Source organism: Vidua chalybeata, chromosome 2 (genome assembly GCF_026979565.1).
Source record: "Vidua chalybeata isolate OUT-0048 chromosome 2, bVidCha1 merged haplotype, whole genome shotgun sequence".
NCBI lineage: Eukaryota > Metazoa > Chordata > Aves > Passeriformes > Viduidae > Vidua > Vidua chalybeata.
Genome location: NC_071531.1, coordinates 15,360,125 through 15,382,101, shown reverse-complemented (window position 1 = coordinate 15,382,101; position 21,977 = coordinate 15,360,125). Strand labels below are relative to the sequence as shown.

General features: G+C 39.2%; 1 protein-coding gene across 4 annotated transcripts in view; it reads right to left on the bottom strand.

The window, feature by feature from the left end:
• Nucleotides 1-5,027: 5,027 nt before the first annotated feature.
• The window catches only part of SH3KBP1 (SH3 domain containing kinase binding protein 1), a 210,228-nt gene continuing 193,278 nt past the window's right edge, over nt 5,028-21,977 (bottom strand). For all 4 annotated transcript variants that reach the window (XM_053935584.1, XM_053935585.1, XM_053935586.1 and 1 more), the window contains 5 exons: nt 13,592-13,701; nt 12,160-12,285; nt 8,927-9,198; nt 7,441-7,504; nt 5,028-6,111 (listed from right to left, as the gene is read on the bottom strand). In XM_053935584.1, the coding sequence (XP_053791559.1) occupies nt 6,070-6,111; nt 7,441-7,504; nt 8,927-9,198; nt 12,160-12,285; nt 13,592-13,701 (614 nt within the window). In that variant the 3' untranslated portion in view covers nt 5,028-6,069. The remainder of the gene's footprint in view (nt 6,112-7,440; nt 7,505-8,926; nt 9,199-12,159; nt 12,286-13,591; nt 13,702-21,977) is intronic.

Below are 21,977 nucleotides of genomic sequence, written 5' to 3'. Positions count from 1 at the left end.
GCTGAGGAAGCATGAGGCCTGAGTCAGGGCACACAGAAGGTGAGTGAAAATGGGGATAGGAGAATTCAGGCTTACCCCAGACTTGCACCCAGCTGGAGAGAGCACACTGGTGACATCTGGGAGCTCTGAATCAGCCTTATTGACTTTAATATATCTCAAATATATCAATATATCAAGTCCAATATTGAAGCCTGTAGTTATTGCAGTAATGTGACATCCTTCTTGTGTTAAGAGCTCCCCAGGCACAGGTTACAGAGCTTACTTCTAAGGTGAGCGGGTTCTTCAGGTTAGAACATCAGTTTTCCATTCCCCTGAGATCAGTGACACACCAGGCACAACTGTGTAATCATGGCACAAACAACCTGCACCTCCCACAAGAAACATGACAAACATGAATGCGTAAGCTTTCTCCAGCCAGCACTGCTTTTGCTGGGGTCTCAAAATTTACATAATGTCTCCCCCTACGTAGTACTTTTATTTGCTAAATAGCTGTATCTGTGCTTCCAACATTAAATTTGGCTGAGCTCAGTAAATTTGGCTCTTTGAATCCAGAGCAGCCAAATTATCTAGCAGTAGCAATTTCCATGCAGGTGCACCTTTTGTTCTACTTACCCTGCATTAGCCGTTGTTCTCTGTTTGGTGCTCTTTCGAGGAGAAAGAGCATGGTGCACAGATTGTGTGATTGAGCTTTCTCCTTTACTTGCTGTGCCCCTTGCAATGAAAACCATCCCTAGAAGGGGGTAAACCCAGGTAATGGGTCATCCTGTGGCAAGGACAGCTGCCCTGCTTAATTTTCACTAGCTCTAAGATAAGCCCAAGAACTGCTTTCACAAAATCCCAAACTCTTCATTGCTGTTACCCGAGGAGGTGAAAAGCAGCCTGATGGGCCCCTTTGCTAAAAGGATGTTTGCTGTTCAGTAGCTAGGATGAAGGACATAGGGAAGGGTTTGTTGTACTGAGGAATATGATCTCCCATACCAAATGAAAATGCTGGGTCTGTGCTCAGTGAAGTGAAGGGGTTTTACCAGGGACAGTTTCGAGAACAGCTGTTTCTGTAATGTCCTATTATTCAAAATTGGTTTTGAAGTCTGCTCATTCTTATCTAATTTGCTTTGGTGTTCTAATTTTCAAGTTTCTTCCTTCAAGAAACAGCCTATTAGGTGTTTTAAGATCATACTGATAAATGCCAATTTTGTTTTCCTGTGATTAGCATCAGCTATATTCTCCAGTTGCTTTTCCTACATGAAAAAAAGGAAGATAACCTGCTTATCCAAGGGGGCTGAGAGAGATTGGTAGACCCTACCTCCCTATTGTAACCTTTACAATGTGTTAGGACAATTGAATCTAGTGATTTGTCTAGAATTATAGTTAATTATCTTGCTAAAATATACTAATCACTCCAGTTTGTAGGGTAACAATTCAATTAAAAAAATTGCATCTTAAATTTTTCATCCTACAGTGTTAACACATTTAAAAATACAATTTAATTTTTAATACTTTAAATAAAATTTCACAGGAGTATTAAGCCATTTTGTTAGTTCAGCTGTTTGCACTCCAGCCCCTCACACTGTTCAATAATGGAACTGTGAGCACTTCAAGGGGCAACTCAGCCGCATCATTGGCTCAAGAAAAGCCTGACTGAGGCTGCCTGTGGTTTACACTCACTACCTCTAAAAAAGTTTGTGTCTGCATTGGATTGGAAATCATCTTTAAAAGAGAGAACACCAAACAGCAACGTGCGGAGTGGGTGCAATTACCTTTGTTCCCCGAGTCGAAAGCAGAGGGGAGGATGGCCCAGGGCCATTTCCCGGCTGGCACCGGGCTGGTGGCACCGAGCTGGTGGCACCGCGGCTGCTCATTCCCTGGCACACAGCACTGCAGATTCCTGATGGCATTTACATGGTGTCTTTTGCTTCCTCAGTTGCTCTTTTCCAGGTTGGGAAGTGCTGGCACCCTCTCACCTTCAGGTGTGGTGACCTAAAGGCGTTGGTTATTTTCCAAAGGCAGGGAATGGCTGAAATGGGGAGGCGACAGGTCAGGAGGAGGGAAGCAGCTGCAGGAAGCTGGGAGTGAATGGACCGGGTCACACACAACCAGCTGCTAATTCCTAGGCCAGCTCAAGAGTCAGCTGAGGCAAAAGGTGCCAAGCAAAATCTAAGTTCTGGCTGAAGGGTATTAATAACCATGGAGACAATTGCCCAGTATTTTGTGTGGGGAATTCAGCTCCACCTCTTTTGGCTCTTTTTAACTTATAGATTGCCATGAACAGAAGTCAATGCTTGGAGGACCCTGTCCTCGTCAAAGCCTATGGGAATTGCTGGTGCCCAGCAGCACTGCCACCTCCACACAGTTGAAAAGCCTCCTCAGTGCCAAATTGTAAAGTAGCTGTTTCTACTTTAAACTAAAATCCTGCCTGCTTTCGAACCACAGCTCTCCTGTGTGAAAGGTATCACCTTTCTCACCAGCCTTCACACTTTCCTCATCAATGCGCTTCTGTCCAGTTTCCACCCCCAGGGTCCTTATTCAGGGGAGAAGCAGACATTGGAGTCCTTACCTCTTCCTGGCCCTGCAGAGACTGCTGATCATTCCTGCAAGCAGGAGCACTGCCCATCACCCCACCCAGCCATGCTCTCTCCTTGCCTTTTGGTGCTTGGTATCTGTGGTACCCATGAACTGCAGAACCTCCAACCACAGCCCCCTGCTCCCAAGGCAGGTCCCTGGAGCATAAACGCCCCAGACAGAGGCTAAAAGTGTCAGCACAGTTGTGCTGTGGCATGGCCAAGGAAAGCGCAGGAACACCAGACACCTTCGGCCACGCCAGCCCTGCAGCAGCAAACCCACATCTGTGCCACAGGCTCCATGCACAGGGAAGCAGCCGCCCCTGCAGCCGGACAACCTGGCGGGAGGGGAGCAGGGGACAAGGGGCCTGCTCACACCCCAGTCAGCTCCTCAAAAAGAGGAAGAAAAGGATTCTGCAACTTCAGCAGAGCACGAACTTCTGAGGGTGTTTTACGGCGCTGTCTCATCTTGTTTCATACATGCAAATTTCGGTCCTGTCTGTCACAGAGCGTGGCGCTCATGGACATTCCATACACAAATTAACCCATAAGAATTACTGCAGAATTGAGTTCAATCCTTTGACCTGTTTGCATAACAAAAAATTCTTCTGAACCTTTTTGCTCATTCACAAGTGAATTAATAAGAAAACCACAGAAGATGAAATTTAAAATACACTTCTGAGTATTTGCCATCTTACTTCCATGTAAAATTTTTTTAAAGTTCTAAGTGCTATGATCTCACATTAAGAAATACTTGCTCCTTTTAGAATTGTAAGAACAAAAAGAGAACATGAAGCTGTTTTCTCAGTAACCAAAAATTTACCGAATCAAGATTTTGGATCTTGTCATCCAAAAGTATGACCCTGATATTTCACACCTGACTTCTACACAGAAACCAAAGTCTGCTACAGGAATGGTATGTGCATGTTAATGAAAAGTCATTTTACACAACTCTTCAAATAACAATATTTAATCATTTTCACAGCAAAATCATTTTGTACCTCACCATGTTTTCTGATTTTCTTTAAATATAAAACCAAACACTTTTAAAAGCAGCAGTTTATATCCACACGTTTAATGCATATTTGATATTCTTTAGAAAGGGAAAATCTATGTCTTATGTGAAATACTTTGTATTATTATAATGAAATGCAGCAAGAAGAACTTTTATTTCTACAGTGTCCTCTCCCAGAAAAACCAACTTGCAAAGCAAAGCATTTTCACAAATGCTTTTATTTAACCATCTTCTACAAAACATGGTTTTTCAGACTTCTAACTTAGATTTGTAAAATGACAAGTTATCATCTCAAAAGGAGGGAAAAAAAAAGGAATGTATTTTTTTTTCCTTTTGGAATCTAGATCCAAATTCAGACTTTCATTTTCAAAAGATGGAACACTTCTGAGATGTCTGATATATTTCTGAGGCACAGCTCAGGAATCAATACTTTATTTACCACTGATACACTAGTTTATCTCTTTCCAGGGAATTAGGAATCCAGAGCAGTTAATTCCTGGATAAATATGGCAAATGTATAACTAGAAACCCAAACAGAATTCTTACTCCTTATCCCTTAATTTCCTGCTGTTCTCCTAACTCTACAAAAATCATGGAAGTAATGTAGAAATCCTTATTGCTGGAAAGCTATGGCAGAACTCTCATTCTTTATACAAAAATATTTTAATGCAGATATTTAGAAATGTTACATAGGAGCATTTCATTGATAAAATATCTTATTAGTGTTTCTGTCTGAGTACATTGAGCAATGTATTGTGACTTTAAAAAAAAATCTCAAGTTTCACTACCCAATCTTTAAATTTCAGACACCACTGTTACAATAGAAGCAGATGCTCTGGAAGAAAAAATTATCCCAACAGTAAGGTTCTGTACTGCCAGTTGAGACCTGTAAAGCCAGATTCGGGTATGGTGGAGGGTGTATTTTATATATCTGTGCATATCAAAAAGATTATGGAAACTCTCCCCACATATGTGAATGTCACCAGCGAACTGCACACTACATCTCACCCAGCTCCTGGCAGGCAGGGGTGTTCATGCTGATAATAGCGTGTGCTGTGGAGCCAGCTCTAGCATTTGGTGGGATGACAAGTAGATCCTTTGTGTGTGGGGTGTGTTCCTTGGAAGTATCACCAGCATCACTTACCCACTCACTCCATGCTATGCAAAAATATCTGTTATTTAAACACTTTATAAACTTAACAGAGATTGCTGACAAGATATGAGATACTCTGTGGTTAGTTAAGAACACATGAAACCACAACCAGGAAAATGTGAAATTTTGAAAGAATGAAAGCAAACAGAGAAACTGAAGTGAGCATCTGGTTCAACAAAATGTTGAGAAGACTGCTGCGAAAGTAGGACTATGAAGTGCATCAGTCTGTAAGTGTACAATATTTTATAGCAAACAATACCACATCAACAGCAAATGAAACACTGTCACACGACAGAGAACCTTGTGCATGAAATAATACGACTTTTTATTCATGTTTTATAGATTACTTTTATTTATTTTTGCTTTAATAATGCATATTCTGTTCACTCTGTGCAAAACTGGGGACAGAGGTGGGTGTTTAAATCATCTAATGAAAATCAAGCGGAGATGAACATTCAGGTTGAGGAAGAGGCCTATCCAAACCAGGAAAGCTAAAAAGCCACAGCTGCTCAAGACAGAGCTGCTCTCAGCTGTGCCCTTTTGTCCTGCCAGCTGGCACAAACGCGCTCTCCTGACCGAGCAGCTGAGCCCTGGGAAGGTGACCTCCGCCGGACACCGGGGACAGGAGGACACCGGGGACAGGCGTTGTCGTGGTAGCTACATAGGGAGACCTGGCCTCAACCGGCTCCAGTCAGTGTGTGGCAAAGAAAGGCACAAATCATTGCAAAGACCAGACTTCTGTTGGTTTGTTTCCTTCTTGTAAATACATTACTGTACACAATGTAAGTTTAAGTTGTAGGGGATTTGGGGACAAAAAAATTGCATATTTAACAGAACTTAAAACCATAACGAAAAGTAGGCTGTTCAATCTCGAAGCAAAAATAATCCCTTCAGCCCCAACATTAACATTCATTCCTGGCTATATGAAGTACAAACATCTTAAAATCTGTGACAAAAGACAATTAAAAACCAAAAGTCAAAATCATAAAGCTTGTAAACAGATAATCTGAAATACACTTTATTTATGGAAAAATATCATCAAAATAGTACCACTATGGACTAAACTGCCTGAGTTTTCATTTCACCTAGGATATTGAAGTAGAGCGCCTTTAGCACAAGAAGATCAATTTCAGTCACAACTAGTGCCGCACAGCACGGCTTTGGGTAGAAATTTTGTTCTCGTTGGTATTTTTGTTGTGCTATCAAAAAACTGTTGTGCTAATCCTTCAAATAAAGGGATGTTGAGGCAATTCTTAAATCATTTGGCACAAAGTTATTTTGGCTGGGGCATAAATTTGAGTCTCAGTCATGAAGAATAATGCAACATTCCACCTATCAAGTATTCACTTTGATTGAAGAGCTTTCTTTATGTCATTAACTTCCATCTAAAAACAAACAGAAGAAAAAGTATTTGATTACATTGGTGCCACTTGAAGAGCATGTTCCTTCTTGTCCACAGGTGTCAGCTACAGGCGTTATACCACTCTTATTTCCATAGATTTCACAAATTGAGGTGCTTCTCAGCTGTATAGGATGACCATTCACAGCCTCCTCCCTCAGATCATGACAAGTACAGTCACTGAATGTACTGCAAGACCTTTCAATCTCTTTAAATTACAACTTTTACAAGCCACACAGCTCACTGCCTGGCATTACTGCAGAATGAGGATTGTGTCCATGCACCAGCAGCTGTATGTACAGACACCATGGTGGTTGCCTTCTACAACCACCAAGCCTGTGCCCAGGCATCTTAAAGGCTCTGAAGGATGTACTGCCATGCTTAAAAGGATGTGGCTGAAGCCATCAGCAGCCCCAGTTGTACACTTGGTCCCTCTGACAGACACTGGAAACCCTAAGGCAGGGGTCGTGGATTTACTCAAACCCACCTGTTTCAACCTGTGTTCAACTGCACCATCACTGAGGTAGTCTTTAATATGTGGACTGAGTGCTGTGCTACTGCATGTCTACCAGAGCACTCTGAAACTAATGCTACCCCTTTTTTGTTAACTCTTATCTTCAGGTAAAGCTAATAATGCCATCTTATCTAGCATCTAAACATTTTCCAGTATAAGCAACATTTGAACTGTAGTAAAAGCATTCAGCTATAAGATCATAATTTTAAACTCATCAGTGCAGGTCTCTGCATAAAGATGTAAAGTTATCTCTGGATAACTCTGAATAGCCTGGCCTGTTAGACAAAATCAACAGTGGCTATTAAAAATGTTCACTGGGTTTTATCTGAATAAATTTTGGTTTAAGCTGAACAAGAATTGTGTATTATTAGAAGCCATATTGCTATGTGGTTGGACACATAAAGTCCTTTAGACAGCCCTGGGGCATACACATTGAGGATCCCCAGTTCTGCCATCCTCTGCCATGTTCCCAAGTGCTTTACAAAGAGGGAACAGTCCAGTGAAATTGCAATTCAATTTTCTATCCCTAGTTTGAAGTACAGTTGCCCTATACCATAAAAATATAAAATATAATTATACCAAACCACTTATCAAGTATATGGAATAAAAAAGTATAGCACAGCATAGATTAGAATGGAATAGTTTTGAAGGGGCCTATAAATGACCCTTTAGTCCATCTGCCTGACCAAGTTAAAGCATGCTGTTAAGGGCATTGTTTAAATCACTCTCCAAACCCCCAAAAAGCAGAGGGCTAAATCAAACCTGACAACACATCCCCAACATTAAAAATAATTTAAGTACCTGCAATCGTAGACGGATCTTCTTCTCTTCATCCAACTCAGAGAGCAACTGTTTAATCTCTTTTCTGTTAAAAGAATGCAAAAGAAGTTTGGGATGGAAATGACCACACTAGTAAAATACAAAAGATTATCTCTTGAAGACATATTTACCCCACTTCACTATTTTTTTTTTTCTTCTGAACATCGAATTGAAGTCATCATACTCTTGTATACTCTAGGCTATAGTAGAGAGAAGTAGAACTCACTATGGGACAGTACCCCGCCCCATCCCACATGGCTAATGACTAATGGCTCCTAACAGCCCTGCATCCACAGGCTTTGCTCTGGCCTAGCTGTATCAACACCATATCAGCACCCAGTTTCCTTTTTCCATACAAAATGTAGATATATTGACTGTTGGTGGGTTATAGGAACTGGTAATACAAATCCTGCTAATCCTATCACATACTTAAGCCACTTAAAGGCTGTTTATGCCAGCAATACAATGTAACCTTCAACTTCATTTATAAGACTCCATGATCCCAAATATGGCTTTTCTGTCATTCTCCTTTGTTGGGAAAGGGAACATAGCTATAAGGAGCAGACACGTTCTCATGTTCCCACTGAGTGATCTCACCTTAGGACAGATACCAGTAGGTGGAAGCTGCCCTTGCAAGAAGGGCCGGGGAGACCAGAGGAGCAGGGTCAGCCTAAGAGGCGAGGCCGTGGGGCTTGCTGGCTACATCCAGCTTGAACCATGCCCTCCCGCATCTTCTCCCAAACTCCGCACACCTCTGTTCCGCCACAGTCTCTGCACGCTGCTTGCCCTTTTCTTTTTCCTGCCTGGGCTACACACAACTGACAATGTAAGTGAAGGTTTAGCTTCCAAAGCATTCAATAGTCTCAGGAACATCAAAAGTTACATGCCAGCCCCAGTATCTCCTAAGAAATTAGCAACTTAAAGAAAACAAAGGTGCCGAAAACTAAAATAGGCATAAAGGCCATAAACATAAAGGCCATAAAGGCATTCAAGGCCATAAACACAAAGGCCTTCAGATGATCTAGTCACAATTCGAATAACATGAGCTTCTTGGGAAAATGTGCTAACAGTCAAATAAAAATTATTTTAATAACTTTAGGAGCTTGTAGCAATTTGTACTACAACTATAACAAATGCACCTCTTTTATTATGATCAATGCACATTAGTTCCCAGATAGTTTTTGACAAATAAACCAAAATTCACTGCTTATAGCTTGCAACTTAACTTTTTTAACAGCCCGTAAACATCTACTTGCATCTTAACACAGGAAAAAAAAGCTGGTGGATAGTGCAGGTCTTTTTTGCGGAGGTTCTCACGCCTGAATATGTTCTGTCACATGAAAATCACTCACAAACACATATGCCAGCTGTGCAGAGTAACATTCACGAAGGCAAACTCAATCAGAAACTGCCACCACTATGCACGAACGGATCCATCCCACCTACAGCTGTGATTTGCAGTACTTACTTTTGCTGGTCTTTCATGGTTTCAATGATGGTTCTTAGCTCCCTAATTTGTGTTCTCAGCTCTTCCAGGGCAGTCTGACCTTGGCTTAAGTGCTCAGTCTTTGGCTTTCCTTCGGTACCAAACAGGGATGGGGAATTTGACCTGTGGCCTGTTGTTCCCATAGCAATTGAGTGAAATCCAGGTGATGGTGAAGGAGATAGTGATGGTTGTACATTACTGCCACTAGCCAGACCTCCTGGTTTTGGAGGCAAGGAAGTTTTGTTATCAGACACCTGCAACAAAAAGAATAAAATTTAATGTCTGCAGAAAGCTTTATGAAAATCAAACCTGTACCCAATGCTAAGTATTTAGCCGCTCTTCAGTAATGCTGAAATTCCAACAGTCAAACATGGATGGTCTTGGCAAAAAAAAGTGATTAGTCATCATCTTTGTATGTGTGCTTCAGAGGGGGTCTAGTTGTGATGCAAAAGTGCAGCAACAGCATTTCCAAGATCTCAGACCTAGTTGTGAATTAAAGTAGGGACAGATGCTCAGTGTTTCTCTCAGATGTTTGTGAGAACACATCTACACCTATGGATGTCTCCCACAAAGCACAAAACTACATGAATCCAAGTTATATTTTTTGTAAAATAAATCTATAATTTCCCATCAACTATTAAAGGAATCTTCCAAGTTTTTTCAAAAATTAAAAAATATAATACAGGTTCCCCCTAACATTATGAAAATAGAAAAATATTCATTAGATTTGCTTGTTGGTATGATATATATAGAAAAAAATCCTATGGCTTCAAAATGATATTAATAATAATAGATAGTAGTCTACTGTCCTCTATTAATCAAAGCTTCCATGAATCCCCATAACTACCAATAGCTCTTTATTCCTCCAGGAACTTGACAGAAAAACACACCATTAACCTATAACCCTGGAATCATGTGGTTAGCTAAAAGGGATTCCATGCTTCTTAACTGCGATCCAGTGCTCTACTTATTAGACAAGCTTCTATTTATATATGCTACATAATGTAATATGTGTATATAATGTAATACAAGGTACTATAAAAGTTTATACTTATTAGACAATTAGAAAATCTGCAGTTTACCAACCATACATGACCATCTACTTCACTGCATGCAGATAACAGTGTACAAGTACAGTTATCACAATGGCAAGTAAGGGGAATCTTTGCACTGTTATTTGGCAGTGCTGTGTGTGCATTACACAACAGCTACCAGGCATGTTTGAAAATCTAATTTGGACAAGAGTAAGAAAAAGCTCTAGGCAACCTTCCAACTCACTTTGAAAAAGAGATATTGAAGTTGAATGGTAAATAGGGCAAAATGCTGAAAATAAATGGTATGGAAATGGAAGGAGACAGAGTAAGTGAGGACTTGGAGATTGGCAGGGTGGCATTAGCTGAACAGAGTAATTGAGAGAAATGTTAGTGATGAGATGAAAATCAGGAAAAATTATGATGGGGAGAGAAGAGTAGGATCCACCAAATTGTGGAAAAAACAGTCTTCACTACTATACTGTTGAATGTTAGGTCATACAACCATGATTGAGCACAGAACCTGATCTGGGAAAACACTGAATTCAAGAAGTGTTCTGCACAAAAACCAAGTCTGACCATAAATATAAACAAAAATGGTATTATAATCACAAGAAATCGGAATCACTCTTGTGCCTTGAAAACTTGACTCAATTACCTGAATAGTATTCTTTTAACATTTTATCAATTAGTTTGTGTATCTGGGTTGGAAGAACCTTAAAGGTCACCTAGTTCCAATCTCCCTGCCATGGAAAAGGGCACCTTTCACTAGACCAGGCTGCTCCATGCCCCATTCAGCCTGGTCTTAAACATTTCCAGGGATGGGGCATACACAACTTCTCTGTTTTGGCACCCATTCCAGTGCCTTACCACCCTCACAGTAAAGAATTTTTTTCCTAATATCTAATCTAAACTTACCCTGTTTCAGTTTGAAACCATTCCATCATCCTCTCCTATCACTCCATGCTCTTGTAAATAGTCCCTCTCTATCTTTCTTGTCAGCTCACTTCAGGTACTGGAAGGCCACAATTAGGTCACCTCAAAGCGTCCCCTTTTCTAAGCCAAACAAACCCAGTTCTCTCCTCACAGTAGAGGTGCTCCATCCCTCTGATCATTTCAGTGGCCTCCTCTGGACTTGCTCCAACAGGTCCATGTCCTTCCTGTGCTGGAGACCCCAGAGCTGGATGTAGAACTCCAGATGGGGTCTCACCAGAGCAGAGTGGGGTGTGAGTAATATTTACCTGTAAACAGATCTTTTATGGATAATAACCCCATATATCAGTAGGTGCAAGTTTCCTTTGGACTGAAAAGAAATTTCAGGCTGAGTTCAAATCTGGAGCAGGCAAGCAAGGTACAACTGGAGTCATTGATCTGAGCATTTTATTCCAGAGCTTAACTGGCTATCAACATTAAAGCCTCAAGTAGCTGCTTTCTAATAGCAGCCATCTCATTTTACAGGAAAAACATCTACAGCGCTGTCATGTAACTCAGAAATGTTGGCCCAGCAGCATTCCTTGGTGCAAGTGCTCCCAGAAGAGGGAGCTACATAGCAAAACATTATCCTTATAACTTGATCACAGAAGTGCATGACTTCATCTTTCAAATACTTGTTAAACTATTAGAATGTAAGATTTTTATTATTAAAGGTATCCTTATGTACTAAAGAGAGTTCCAACCTTTAAAGCCTGATGTACACACTCCTTTTTTAATATTGATTCCACTATAGTAGTCTACCAATATACAGTAAGAATGGCACAAGCTTATAAAATGAACACAATTATACCAGCATAAAAAGTGATTATATTTGCAAATTTAAATTCACATACTATTAGAGTGTGTCAAAGAGTTGTATTTTCTCTGCTCAGAGACTCTTCTAATGTAAACTCAATTTAAAGTTGCAAAAAGACAGGGTCTTTGTTTCTAAAATTTATTTCCCAGCCTCTCTGATTCTGTAAAATGCATTTACACAAGAAAGACTTTTTTCACAGTATGGGTATTTGACACATTTTAACTGTGCAATTCACTTTAGAGTTGCCTTTCAAGCCCAGAACAATCTTTAGTATAAGCTTCTTTAAGTGGGCAGTTACCAGGTGACTGATGAATTAAATTTAAATATTTCAGTACTGCTTTAAAAAAAGAAGATGCATATGATAAGGTTAAGCAGAGGCATTCCAATTAACTTACTTGTGATATTGTAACAGTTCTTGATTTCCTTGACACTTCAAGAGTTTTGTGAGTAATGGAAACATGTTCTTCCTTCTCATCTTCAGGACTTGGTGAGTCAAAGAAATCAGGGCTTGAAAGGGATGACTATATAGACAAACACACGCCACAAAAGAAGAAAAAGAAAAGCACAGATATTTTCATTGCACAGTAACTTTTTTAGCTATCATTTTCAAAGTAATGATACTTAAATTCAAGAATCTTTGTCCCCCTACCCCCCTTTTTTTTCATCTTATTTTCAAAGATAGACTGCTTTCAAAGCATTCAAGAAATAAGACATGCTTATGAGTTGAATTCAACATCAAATTACAACTTTGCACTGCATGGTAGCACAAGATGAAAGCAGCGTCCTGTCCCAGCGTCCTGTCCTGGACTGCTGTGCCGTGGGGACACCAGCTCTGTCACCAGGGCGGCTCTGCCGTGGCTCTGCTCAGAGCAGGTCTCACCCTGCTGCTCTCCAGAGACCCCAGCCACTGCCAGTGCACGGTGCTGGCACTGCAGGGCTGCCTTGTGCACAGCTTCTTGGTAAAGGCACAAAAAGGGAAGGTCCTTTCCACCCCCTGATACTTTCCTCATAGATGTGACAGGGGAAGGAGAACCTCTACACTGCTCTTTTATATTTCTATACTTATGACAGCAGTCAATTTTGAAAGCATTCTCTATTTTGAGTTCTATTAGTTTCACAATAATCCTTTTTGCTTCCTTCCACTTTGCTTTTCTTCAGCAACACAGACCCAGGTAACCATAGTTGCTCTCATTCTGATATTCCAGAGCTCAAAAAACATGGAAACAAAGAAACCCCAAACCCCAGAGAAGAAGACATTGAAAAACTAAGCAGTGGTTTCCAAAGTATTGTTTATAAGACCAACTTGTCTAAAGATAGATATTAGAGAGTGAAATTTAAATCACCCTTGTATTTACAACTGTGACCTTAATAAGAAGAAGCACATGATAGCTCAAGGAGGGCTGTTGAACACTAAATGTTCTATTTGTCCTCAAAAATCTTGTAAATGTCTGCAAGAAACCAAGAGACATGCTTCTTTTGGGAAACATTTTCAAAATCCTCAATACTTCACCCAAATTAGTCTATTCCAAAGATTTTTACAAGGGATTCTTCTGGGCTCAGTCATGGCTAGCAAGGAACACTTGGCAGCACCCAAATAAGGGGGTATAAACCTTAGAAGGAAGGGAATGTTTTAAACATCAGTATTCGAAACACTGGCAGCCTTTTGACAGGAATTTTCCTGATCTGCATCTCTCTGCCTCATTGTAAGTGTGAAGGAATGGTTGGGTAAAAGTAGTAAAAACACCAAGGAACACAAGTAGGAGGGGAGGAAATTCAGAAAAAAATATTTTAAAAAATAGTTTTTAAAGAAAAAGAAAATTAACTTACAGATGTGAGAGACTGAGAGGGTGGTCGCCTGCCAGTAGCTTTTGGTCTGGTTGTAGTTGGATGATTAAGCTTCTCAGCAATTGGTATTACAGAATCAAAACCTTCCAAGTCTTAAAAATAAAATAGAATCGATTTGGTTTTCTGGCAATTGTCTTCAAAGGGAAAGAATCACATTTTTTTCTAATTTCAAAGAAATGAAATCCCATTTTCCCCACTCTGTCACAGTGTTCTGCACATATTTAGCCACCGCGATGGCACTAAAAAAAACCTGGAAGTCAAAGGCAGCTGTAATCCAGTCACCCTTGCCAAAAACAATTACCCTTCCATCTCAAACACAATAAAGCAGAGGGGGAATGTGTAGAGGAGTCTTTGGCTTTGTTTTCAGCATAGTGAAAGCTAAATGACGTCATGGGTTCTCTAGCATGGAATAAACAGTTTCAAAATTTCCATCTGGCTACTGAAGGGGTTAGTAATTTTTTTTTTCCTGAATAACTGGAGACATAAGACTGTGCACACATTGTCTCAGGAACTGTACTGTCAGCTTTGCATTGCAGTAATTGCTCAGGAGAATGCAGAATGAGAATGATCAAGCTGGAAGTGATCTGCAGGTTCCTGGACACCTGCAGCTGGAGGCACCATGGTTTCCAGTAACTGCAGGTGAGAGGACTGTCTCCCTCCAGTAGTCCAGAGGCGGTGGTAAGTAAAAGCTCTAATAGGCTCCTGAAGTTGTACAGAGTCCAGGGAAAGCAGGTCTGCTTGAATGCTGTACCAACCATCTCCATGGCCAGTGAAAAGCTCTGGGGAAGTGTTTACTGAATCCAGCCACAGGGTAACATGTTTACGTGAAAGAACGATGTGGAGGCTCAAGGAATACCACAGCTCATGATTACATGGATAAATCAAATGGCTTAATACCATTCATCTATTTTTATGGGTTGTATCAGTTTCACTCACCTTCATTTCAAAATGCCCTACAGCATATGTTGAGCAGGAAGGAGTCAGAAAACACACAAGAGGTACTTTAGACAAGATAAATAAAAATTCTTCAAAATTACTTTCAGATATGAATCAAATACAGGAATGATATTCATTATCCAGAGACTATTTTTCATTGCACATATGTAGGAAAAAATAGCTTTTAAGTTAATCATTCTATATACTAGGCACTTAATTTTCCAAACTATTACAGAACAATAAATCTCTGAAGATCCAGTTTTGTTGCCATATTACAACCAACCATGTACAAAATTACACAATGGAAAAACAAATTAATTAATGGGCCCGTGCAATAAACTATAGGCACTGCACTGAAGGACATTTAAATTGATTCCAAGTACTCATGATTTGTCAGCTAGAAAGTAAATGGGATTGTCGCTTCCTTATTCAGCAAAATCCTTCCATCTCCAAGAGGAAAAAAAAAAAAAAAAAAAGGCAGAAAAAAAAGAGAGCTCTTCCAATAGCCCTGAAATAGTCTAAGGTTATTCACCTCCAAATACTACTCTATTTTTGGAGTGACTCTTCCTATATATAACCAGTGACCCCACTGTCCTCTACCATGTGTTTTTGTCATTGCTCTTTCTATTGACTGTTGCAGTCTGTGTGCAAAGGTAGGTCACCCACCCGGTCTGCCAGTGCGATTTTGGCAATCTGAAGCCTCAATTGTACCCAACATGTCAGGTGAGGCCACGGTGCCTTGAAAGTTAAAATGAACTAATTTTAGCAGATTGCACAAAACCTATCTGGAGTCCTACAGAACTTCAGGGTTTCAGGAGAGCAGAAGCAGAAGGAAAAATTTGTTTTCTGGGAAAAAAAATAGCAATCAAGTATAAGAGCTGTTTTCTGTTAATATCCAGTTTTAAGCTGACCCATAAGATAGCCAAATGAATTAAGATCACAAAGCAAATAAGTAATCAGTATATTAACATATTGTCTAACTTTAATCTTCACTACTGAGTTACTCTGCTAAATGGCACAGCCAAAATGTAATACCATCAGAAATATACACTCCCCTCTAAATGGGTGATACTCACACACATGAGCAGAAATGGAGGCTGAAGCAATCCTTCCATTTGCCCCAGCCACTCTCTCCTGCTTTACTGTTTTTACTATTTTTTTTTTTCCTGAGCAAGCTTTAATCCAGCTCATTTTTCAGTGTCATGTGCCAAGCCATGCAAATATTTGCACTGAAGGAAGGATCAGTTACCAGTACCACAGGACTGATTCATGCTGCCAAAATCGAGAAGACTTCTGCTTTAGGGGCAAGAAATCAGCTGAAGTTATTCTGCAGCCCAGGAAAGCTGTGGTGCATGACGTCCCTCTCCCCATTTTCCATTTCTGTGGTCTACACAGGAGTATGAAAGGAGATGGAGTGAGATGAGAGTCAGTCTCTTATCCCAGGTAACAAGCAACAAGAGAGGAGGAAATAGCCTCAAGTTGTGCCTTGAAGTTTAATTAGGGGAGGTTTAGATTGGATACTAGGAAAAATTTCGTCACTGAAAGTGTGGTCAGGCATTGGGACAGGTTGCCCTGGGAAGTGGTAGAGTCAACTGCTCCTCAAGGTATTCAAAGAATGTGTAAGTGTGGTGCTTAGAGAGATGGTTTCGTAGTGGACTTGGCACCACTGGGTTAATGGTTGGACTCAATTATCTTTTCCAACTTTAAAGATTCTATGATTCTGTAAGTGCCACTGTCCCTTTCTCTGCTCTTACAAAAGGTATCTACACTGATATGGAAAACAATAAATGAAAAAATAGTGAAATCAATAAATTCAATGTGTTTCTTTGGCTTAAATAAACTATTAAATACCTAGTGTTCTATATTTGATCAGAACAATAAAATACTCAGGTTTAAATTGTAAAATGTATTGATAAACAGAAAATGTACAGATTTGCATCCTTGAGACCCATAAGCATTGGCAGACATAATTTGCTCCATGCATTTTATAAATACCATGAAAGAGGAACATCTATGTGCTAAGCTTCTATTATCAAGAAATATTGGGAATCCTATTTTTTTTCTACTTCTGAATGCATTTTTGATAGCTAGAAAAATAAACTAAAGCAGCCTTTACCTGCACTGAATTTTAAACAAGAGTAGAACAGAGGCTATAAAGGCTCCACAGGTAGTATCTGCTGCCAAACTAGTGAAATCACAGCCATTCAGTTGATACTCTAAATGAAATTCTATTAAAGTGTAATGGACAACACTTGGTACAACAATAAAATAGTAAATCCACTTCCAGCACTCCTATATGCCCTTTTTCTCTCCATCTGTCCTCCTTATTTAGATGTTGTTCTTCCTCCCAAAGCTGCTCTGCATCTAAGACTATCACCACTTCCCACAATCATCACCCGTGGATATATTTATTCAAGAAAATTCCCATCCAGTGAACTGGTAACCAGTAGAATGAGCAACAGAGCCACTCACAAAATTTCTGCCATGCTGTCATATATGCTGTGGATTCAGTAATTCACTCGTGCTGGTTATTTCATTATTTTTTCCTGGTGGGAAGCAAGGCTATATGGTTCTGACTATATTCAATTCACTGAGGTCATTAAATGCAGGGATTTTGATTTTAGTTTGTATTTCTGCAACTATCAGAAATTGGGAGCTTAAATTTACATAATAAACAAAATGTACAGCCTTCCTGACAGGGCCCAAATGGAATGTTATTAAAGAAAAAGTCCAGTCTACTGTATTTACAGCCAAATTAATTGCCAGTACAGCAACATCAGCATCCAGCAGACCTGGACTCTGCACTGGTCCAGCTTTTTCTTTGTCTGGTAATAACAAACAGCAAGGAAAATTCTAGTAAACATGTAGAGCATAGAGATGGCACCCATCAAGTAAGTCTCTAATTAAAAAATAGTTGATATTTGTTCTACAAATAAACAGATGCATTCATCATTATTACTGTCTCATTGATCAAGCTGGAAATTCATGAAGTAATTCATGAGATGGGAAGAAAGCCATCAGAATAATTTTAATATATCAGTGTAGTACATAAAGTCTGGCTTACTGAGCAACCATATTTCCTGAATATGAAAAAAAATGTTAGCTGTGCAAGAATTATTCCCTGGTATCCTTCCATGCACCTTAAGAATAGAATATTTCTCCCCATTGCTATGTTCATTTGGAAACATGGTTATTTAAAAGGATGATGTTGGTATTTTTTAAAAAATGCCCAGATCCAGGAAAACAATTATTTAGAGAAAAAGTCTGAAACTCATTAGACTTGTACCTTCCTAGAAAATGACCCTTAGTCCCTGCCCTGCAAAAGACCCCAGAAATAAGAACTTAAGTAGTTATGCTTCCTTCCTTATACCTCTTATCCCCTGCATTTACTAATCTGGCATAAAATGCGGCTAGGCTTTATCTTCCACTTCGGTTTTTTAGTATTTGGGCAAAATCATTTGTACATAACGATGACAGAAAATTTTTGAATTAGTAGAGAGAATTCACCTTGATAAAACTGAAATGAATATAAAAGAGAATTAACATTTTAAGAATGCTAATGGTGAGGTTTCACAGAATACAAATACAGCAGTGCTGAAGGAAATGAGGCAAAGTTGGCATTCAGTTCATTTGAAGAAGATTATGTCACAAAAGCCAGAGGTGAATTTCATTCCATAATCATCTTCAATATATTTAAGAGGTTGACAACAGGCATGTGAAATAGTACATATCCTGTCTTTAAATGCAATAATCCTTAAAGGGGTCAAATGAGACACACATTGCAGACAAAATCTTCTGCAGCAGTGCCCATTCAATATATAGTAGAAATTTAAAAATAACTCAATAATCTGAATGTTAGTGGGAGTTTTCAGAAGACTACAATTATTTTAACTACTTCAAGCATCCAGATTCTGCTGTTCCCTCCATGCCGACCAGCATCGTGCCCTTTGAGGAATACAGCCATAGTCCCAGCCAGGATCCAGGCAACAAATCTCACCCAGAATGAATCACAGACTGTTTTCTAAGATTTGGGTAGTGCAGTTTTAGGAGGAGAGCTCCCTGGCTGCAAGGCTCCTTTGTTCATGGGTGCAACAGTGATGTGCCAGAGAGGGCTGCCCACATGGCTCTGTGCCTTGGGTGAAACAGCCTAGCTCACCTGGCTTCCCAGGACTGTCACTGCACAGCTGTGACTTTAGGACAACCTCTCCTAAAGCGCCCAATTATATTCTCCCATTTCAGTCCTGACTTTTATCACTTTAATAGCTGAATGTAGAAATGAGCTGCCATAATGAGCTTTGCTAACCACTTGCCAGTGCCCTCATAAGGATTTTATTTTTAACAATTCAGAACATGCCAAGAAAGAACTGAAAGGTCAAGAAAACTGAGGAGCTAGAAGAAATGGATATGCTGTCTTCAGGCACCTCAACTTGATACACATGGCAACCAATTTAAATTTCTAGTTTACTGCTTTTTTTCTGGACACTTTGGGGCAACAGCCCTTCTTAATTTGTATAAAGGACCATTACCATATTCCTGATTACAATATTTACAGTCCGGAACTATGTTTATGGGTGATTTTGACTCACTGACATAAATATTGCAACTTAAACCAGTCAGGCAATTCTGTTCCTTTGCTTTGCCCTATTAAAATGAGCATGATTAGCAGCATAGAAAGAGGTTTAGACAGATTTTGATCTTCATTATACGACTCACATTTTGTCCTCCAACCTTTATATTTAAAAACCAGTATTTTCTGATTTTCCAACATTCATTTAGTGTTTTCAGGCAAAATAATTATACCTCGCAGTAAAATAGCCTGTGATTTAAAGACAAACCTGCTCCATTCTACAACCTTTCCCCAGAAATATTCTCCATCTTTTTCCCTAGTGTGGGCCAAATCTTATTAAATCACTTTTTCTTGCAGTCAGAGGCCCAGCGATCACTTCTCCTGACAAATACAGATCTAGAACAACTGCAAATACAATTCAAGGAAACTTGATATACTGAAGATTTTTTTGTCTATTAGATATTTTCAAGAGGGTATTTTTATCTATCCTTTCAGGCAAGTTAGCATCAGTCTTGCAGGGAGGGAGAGAAAAAAAATAATGGGTAATCACATGGCTTTGGCCAGTACTTCATGATCCACCAGCAAATATTCTGCAGATTAAAGTCTGAGGAAATGCTAAGAAATTGACTTGCACTGATGAGCTTCCAGGGAAGCTCTTACAATATTTCATACCATCATTAGATGTTTCAGTAGGAATCAATGAAGGCATATGTGCCTTATGTTAGCACTGGTGAAGATTATTAACTACTTTCATAAATACTAAGCAAAATGTATAAAGAGCCAGGAAAAATATTGGAAAGATGTGTCCACTTGGCTCTGTGCAACTCAGTCTTTCTGCAAAGCACAGAAACTGCTTCTTTTGGGGATTAACTGATCACTTCCACAGTAGATACGTTATTTTAAATTCTTTGTGGCTTACTCCTTAAATCACTTAGCTTAAATCTATATGGATTTAAGTATTAGTTTATGCCAAAGCAACCCTGCTTTGGATAGACAAGACTTGTTTGAGGATTCCAGGATTCCAAAAAGTGTGTGTGTTTTTGTGTGTGTGTGTGTGTCTGTATAGTTAAAAGATGTAGGATTGATCCTGACTTGAAGAAATAACTCAATATCATTTTTTGGAAAGCATTAGTTTTTGATCTAGTGTCTTGGTAGGTACAATGGCATTTTGTCAGTGCTCAACCCATTACATCTACTAAGCTATTCTATCTGTTAGATGTTTCTGTCTTCACAGTTGCCCTCATATACAAAATTCTTTATGAAATTAAAAAGAAACACATCACCAAAAGAAAGGTCAAGTCATGCCATAAGGCATGAATTGAAGCTGTTGAAATCAATGTAGTTCTATGTAGGAACAACAGTTTGTAGAATAGGGTTTATTGTCAATGTGGCTTATGCTGCTTTAGAAGCATTTTACAAGCTCAAAAAGCCACTGCCAATCCAGACCAGTTGTTGGTAGAAATGTACCAACAGATGTAAGTAACCATTGAGATTTAACCACAGCCTTGGGTATATGACCACACATTTTCCACTGAGTGCCCCTGAACACTCTTCAAATTTTTACTGTATGGTTGTTGTGATTTTTTTCCTCTTTCAGACTAGAAAACCATACTAGTATGTTTCTAAATGTTTTTTGCACAATGAAACACATGCATTACACTTTGTGATGACAAAATCTGTCTGCAAGAACAAGTTAATGAATCCAGAGCATTGACAAACACCATATGTAAACTGCACATGTCACCTTAGTCACTAAAATTTCTTATGATACATTAAATGATAATGACTTCTCATTTCAGTACTATGATGCAAGATTTTCTGCCACAGCATGCTCAATTTCAACTTTTAATTAAAAAAAAAAATCTGTAATATCCTTGTAAATTTTGGCATTCCGTGAAATGCTTGTTTTTGTATTTGCTTGTATATGCATTGTAAATTAAACCAAAGACAGGATAGAAAAGAAATGGAGAAAAAAAAGCCTTACCCTCATGAAATGAAGAAGAATTAGCCATGGCAAAGAGATGTAAATAGGAAAAGTTGAATGCAAGATGTGTGGAAAGGAAACTAAAGACATCACTGAAAACAGGGAAAAAGAAAACAAAAGAAAAAGTGAGGAGGAATGGGGAATGGTTCCTCTTAAATAATATATTCTGAAGGTTAGTTTCCAATGGCTTTTGTAAAGAGTGTGAAAAAAGTAAATGCATGGACAACAGGAATAAGAGCTGCCATTATATCTATAATCAGCAGTGATGTTGCTAAGCAGAATTTTTTCTTGTCAGTGCAGTTTGGAAAATTGTAATCAGTACTGAATTATCATCAAGAAATTTGCATGTGAAGTCACAGCTCTGCTGAACATGTTAAGGAAACCATATCATGAGTTAATATCTACATAAAAATAACATTTTTATATATGCAACTCACAGAACATTATTAACAGTATTACACATCACTCAAGCATTTTATTACACACACATCACACATCAATTACACTTGCCCAAGCATTTGTGATTTTCCCAATTGGTAAAGTGGGGAGAGAATGCTTTTAATGGTGTGGGTTTTTCTGGTTAGACAACACTGATCCACTGCTAGAATGTCACTCAGAAAATAAACAGGAAAAAGCCATTCCAGGGACCTAAACAAAATGCAAGTTTTGAATCTGGATTCCCAGATTCAGCTCACCATATTGCCACTCAGTTGTTGATGGCTGATTTACTGATTTCATTGTTGCTGATCACTTGTTTGTTTTTTGAGAGAAGGCATATGGAAGAGCCCTGTATCTTCTCCTCCCCTATCACAGAGGTGTTCATCTCATCACAGTAAAACAAAGGAACCAACTTAGAAATCCTTAAAAAGGCTTCACAGAGT